Raw genomic sequence first — 4321 nt, 5'->3', positions numbered from 1 at the left:
TTCTCTTCTCTGTGACATCAAGACGCACCAGCCCAGTGTTCTGTCCTCGTTCGCTCACCACGTCGTAACAATCAATCACAGACTACCGGCGGTGATCGGGGTAGGGGGTGGAACGACTTCGACATGGGTGACATCGACATGGGCGGTCCGGGCAGCATGATGCGTGGGTCCATGATGGGTATGCACCACCCCCTCCCCCCAACTACCGCCTCTACCTCGTTCTTGGCGATCGTCGATGATTGATGTCCCTCTTCTTCGTTACTATCGCAGGCATGGGCATGGGCAGCCGCAAGGGCGACAGGAAGGGCAAGGGAAAGAAGGGCCTCAAGATCGCCAACTAAGCGCCTCGCGGATGTCATGGCCGGCACACGAGCCAAGCGTTGTTGTTGTTGTTATCTCCTCTTGCCTTCTTGTTCTTCCTCGGGTGTGTGCGTCAGTGATTTGACGAATGAAGTGAGCACACTTTCGGAGTGTAAGTGCCGCCCCGGCCGGACCCTTCTTCAACTCCTCCTTCATTCATTTATTCATTCATTCATCTAGCTTCAATCATCCATTCATTCATTCAAGAAGACGATCATCACCATCAGGTGTGATGGATTGTGGCGTGGCCGCACGCTTGCCCAAGAGCCCAGCAGCAAGAGGCAACAAAAGGCAATCAACACGACACCGCTTCGGTGAAGCCAGAAGAAAGAAGCCCTTGCACCTTGCGAAATTTCCAACTTGTCCTGCGGGAGCAAGGTTTTTGTGGTTTCCCCAGCCCTTCATTCATCTTTCGAACAGAAGAGCTACAACACAATCCAAGCCGTTTCGATCTCGCACCACAAAGCAGCTGTCGGTATCCAGACCCACCACCAAGCCACTTCTCTTCTGATCATCAGACAAAGAACGAAGAAGAACGAAGCACGAAACGCGAAGAACGAAGCGAAGAGTAATCGAAGAAGAACGAACGCGAAGATGATGGCTCAACCGATCTTGTGTGGCGCTGGCGTACCCACACACCGCTCTGGCGTGGAGGACCCCATGGAAGAGGATCCTCGCGCCCAAGCTTCCTCGCGTCATCCATCATCCTCCTCTTCCTCTGGCGGCGCAGGTCTCAACAATCAGGAGAACGAACTGGAACGCCTAAAGCGATTGCAGGAGATGGAGACGGACAAGTCGTCGAGCTCCTCCCTCGCCTCGAACGACGAAGCCGAAGCCGAAGAAGAAGATGACGACGACGTCTTGCTCTCGACCCTGCCCAAGGAGCTCCTGGTCGAAATCTTTGGCTTCTGTTCGGTCAAGGACGTCTGCACCGCGCGCGGTGTCTCGCGATCGTGGCGTCGCCTCATCGAACACGACGCCCTCCTGTGGCGTCGCCTGGGCCGCCAGCACCTCGCCCTCTACGACATCGAGGAGTTCATGACCCCCACCGAGCTCAAGCTGCAGGCCGAGGGTCCGCCCGACGCCACCAACTGGGTCCACATCTACCAACGCGTCTTCGGGGGCGGCTGGGACGGTGCGCCCCCCTCTACTTTTTTCTTTTCTTTTTTTCCTATTATTTCTGTATTATGTTGTTTCTATTTATAATTTATAATAGAATACTCTCTGCTTTATTTATTTGAATTTATAATTGATTTTTTGTTTCTATTTTGGGTTTTGCAGACACGCCGCAGACGGGGACGACACTGACCGACAACGGGCGCACGATCTCGTACCTGCCGGGCGATGCGGGCTATCGCTGCTTCATCTCCAAGAGGGCCTTCGACAAGGGCAAGCACTACATCGAGGTGCCCATCCACCTTCTCTCTCTCTCTTCCTCGCCAAGCAGTTCTAGCTCACCACACACACCACACACACCACAGGTGCACTTCAAGACCCTCAAGGAGGGATTCGACAAGGGTGTCCGTGACTCGAACACGTACGGCTTCGGGCTGGCCAATCGCACCATCTACACCATCAACGGCGGCTCCTCCTACCTCTCCTCCAATAACGTACGTCCAGCGCACAAAGCAATCACCAGCACCACCAGCACCCAGCACCCACCACCCAGCACCCACCACCCAGCACCACCACCTGATGACGATGATGACGCAGGGAAGGGGCTGGTACGACAATGGCAATGCGTACAACATCGACGATGAGAACACCACTCTCGAGTTTCCCCACTGGAAGGAAAAAGGTGCGTCTTTTTACCCCTCTCTTGTCGCCTTTACGTGACTCCACTCACCGGCCGGCCTTACGTTGCACACAGACACGCTGGGCGTGTTCCTGGACTTTGACGAGAACAAGGCCGCCTTCTTCATGAACAGGGAGCGGGTGACCAAGTACTTCAAGATCTACTCTGGTACGTCTTCTTCTCTGCAGACTGTCAATCACCGCCGACGTGTCGCCTACTCGTAGCGGGCACTGACGCGGCACTGTGATACACTTGTGGCAGACCTGCCCCTTGGTCCGGCACCGCAAGCTGCGGCCACCACCACCGAAGGCGCCGCCGCCGCGGCCTCGTCTTCGTCTGGGGCTTCGGGAGCAGGGGCCGCAGCCTCGCTGGCCACGTCGCCGCCGGCGGGCATCCACATCGCCTGCCTCACGGCCAAGGGCGGCGAGTGGACTCTCCGTTACTGCGGCTCTTGCCCGCCGCTCGATGTGGCCGTGGGCCTCGCCTAGAGCCTCGCCCCCGCCCCCCAGTTCGTCTGGGCCTTGGCCCTCACGGCCGGCCTGCATTCGCCCATCAAGCTCGCATCCGCCCTCTACTCTCCCTCTCCCCATCCCTCTTGCATTGTAATATTGTCACGTGCCCGCTTCCTGCGCTTCACCGTCTGCACCTCTCCACCCAACAAGTCGTGTTAGTGGCCTTTATGGCTGTTGTGTCTAAATGAACAAAGAACCTCATCGCCGCTCACTCAATGTGTCTGCCGCCTCTTTCACGTGAAAGCAGAGAGGGGGGAACAATGAAAACGAGGATGAACTTTCATCGCTTTTTGTTCGACCGAAGTAGCGTTTTGGTGGTACTGTACCCTCGTGGCAAAGTCTTTGTCTGAGTCGTGAAGTCTTAGTCTTAGTCAAGAACAAGAGACTGGCCGTCTCTTGAAACTTCGTCTGCAGCTCCAAGTCGCTCCTCGCAGAAAGTGCTGCGTGGCAGTAGAGTGAGCTCCCCAACAAGCCAACGACTTCGGAGTTAAAAAGGGGAACGTCGATAGGTGGTTGGAGTTGATGGGTGTTTATGGTAAGTAGTACATAAAAAACAAGAGATAGATGCAGCAGAAGAAAGGAATGGCTCGCGAGGTGTGAGTGCTCTCTGATTAGTAGTGGTGGTAGTCATCGCCGTCGCACTCGGGCTTGCACTTGCGGTCCTCCGGGCAGTACTCGCCGGCCTTGAGGTACTTGCCGTTGTTGTCGGGGTAGCACTTGTTCGAGTCGGCGTAGAGCACGCCCCTCTTGGTGTCGATCGGGTAGCAGCCGCGGCCGTCGCGGTAGTAGAAGTACTTCGAGTCGCCCACCTTGCGCGGGCAGCAGCCCTTGCCGTCCTTCCACTGACCGTTGGCGCACTTCCTGTTGTCGCCCTGCTTCTGGGTGGTGGTCCTGCGCTCCTCGGTCGTGGTGGTGTGCCTCTTGGTCGTGGTGGTCTCCTTCGGGCACTCCTCGGTGGTCGTGGTCGAGTGCTCGTGGCAGTGGTCCTTGGTGGTGGTCTCGTGGTGGCACTTCCTGGTCGAGGTGGTCTCCTTGGGGCACTCCTCGGTGGTCGACGTGGTGCGCTTGGGGTGGTGGTACGCCTCTCGGTCGTGGTGGTCTCCTTGGGGCACTCCTCGGTCGTGGTGGTGTGCCTCTTGGTCGTGGTGGTCTCCTTCGGGCACTCCTCCGTCGTCGACGTGGTGTAGTGCTTCTTGGTCGTCGTAGTCTCCTTGGGGCATTCCTCCGTGGTGGTCGTGTGCTTCTTCGTGGTGGTGGTCTCCTTGGGGCACTCCTCGGTGGGTCGACGTGGTGTAGTGCTTCTTGGTCGTGGTGGTCTCCTTGGGGCACTCCTCCGTGGTGGTGTGCTTCTTCGTGGTGGTCTCCTTGGGGGCACTCTTCCGTGGTCGACGTGGTGTAGTGCTTCTTGGTCGTCGTAGTCTCCTTGGGGGCATTCCTCCGTGGTGGTGGTGTGCTTCTTCGTGGTGGTGGTCTCCTTGGGGCACTCCTCGGTGGTCGACGTGGTGTAGTGCGTTCTTGGGTCGTGGTGGTCTCCTTGGGGCACTCCTCGGTACGTGGTGGTGTGCCTCTTGGTTGTGGTGGTCTCCCTTGGGGCACTCCTCAGTGGTCGACGTGGTGTAGTGCTTCTTGGTTGTGGTGGTCTCCTTGGGGCACT

At 57.5% G+C, this 4321-nt stretch overlaps 2 protein-coding genes across 2 annotated transcripts in view; one reads left to right on the top strand and one right to left on the bottom strand.

The window, feature by feature from the left end:
• Positions 1-1140: 1140 nt before the first annotated feature.
• Positions 1141-2643, top strand: ACA1_188380 (Fbox domain containing protein; the record flags this gene model as incomplete). The annotated part of the gene is made up of 6 exons (XM_004337865.1): positions 1141-1495; positions 1642-1766; positions 1842-1970; positions 2074-2158; positions 2231-2323; positions 2417-2643. 6 exons carry the CDS (start codon positions 1141-1143, stop codon positions 2641-2643), a joined length of 1014 nt encoding a protein of 337 aa, XP_004337913.1.
• Positions 2644-3278: 635 nt separating this feature from the next.
• Positions 3279-4321, bottom strand: part of ACA1_188370 (uncharacterized protein) — a gene marked incomplete at both ends in the record, with an annotated part of 1992 nt that continues 949 nt past the window's right edge. The window contains 2 exon segments of the mRNA XM_004337864.1: positions 3279-4031; positions 4043-4289. Coding sequence (XP_004337912.1) covers positions 3279-4031; positions 4043-4289 — 1000 coding nt within the window.

Source organism: Acanthamoeba castellanii, assembly GCF_000313135.1.
Source record: "Acanthamoeba castellanii str. Neff unplaced genomic scaffold scf7180000084747, whole genome shotgun sequence".
Lineage (NCBI taxonomy): Eukaryota > Discosea > Longamoebia > Acanthamoebidae > Acanthamoeba > Acanthamoeba castellanii.
The sequence above is the reverse complement of the archived record's forward strand: the minus strand, read 5'-3'. Positions and strand labels throughout refer to the sequence as shown.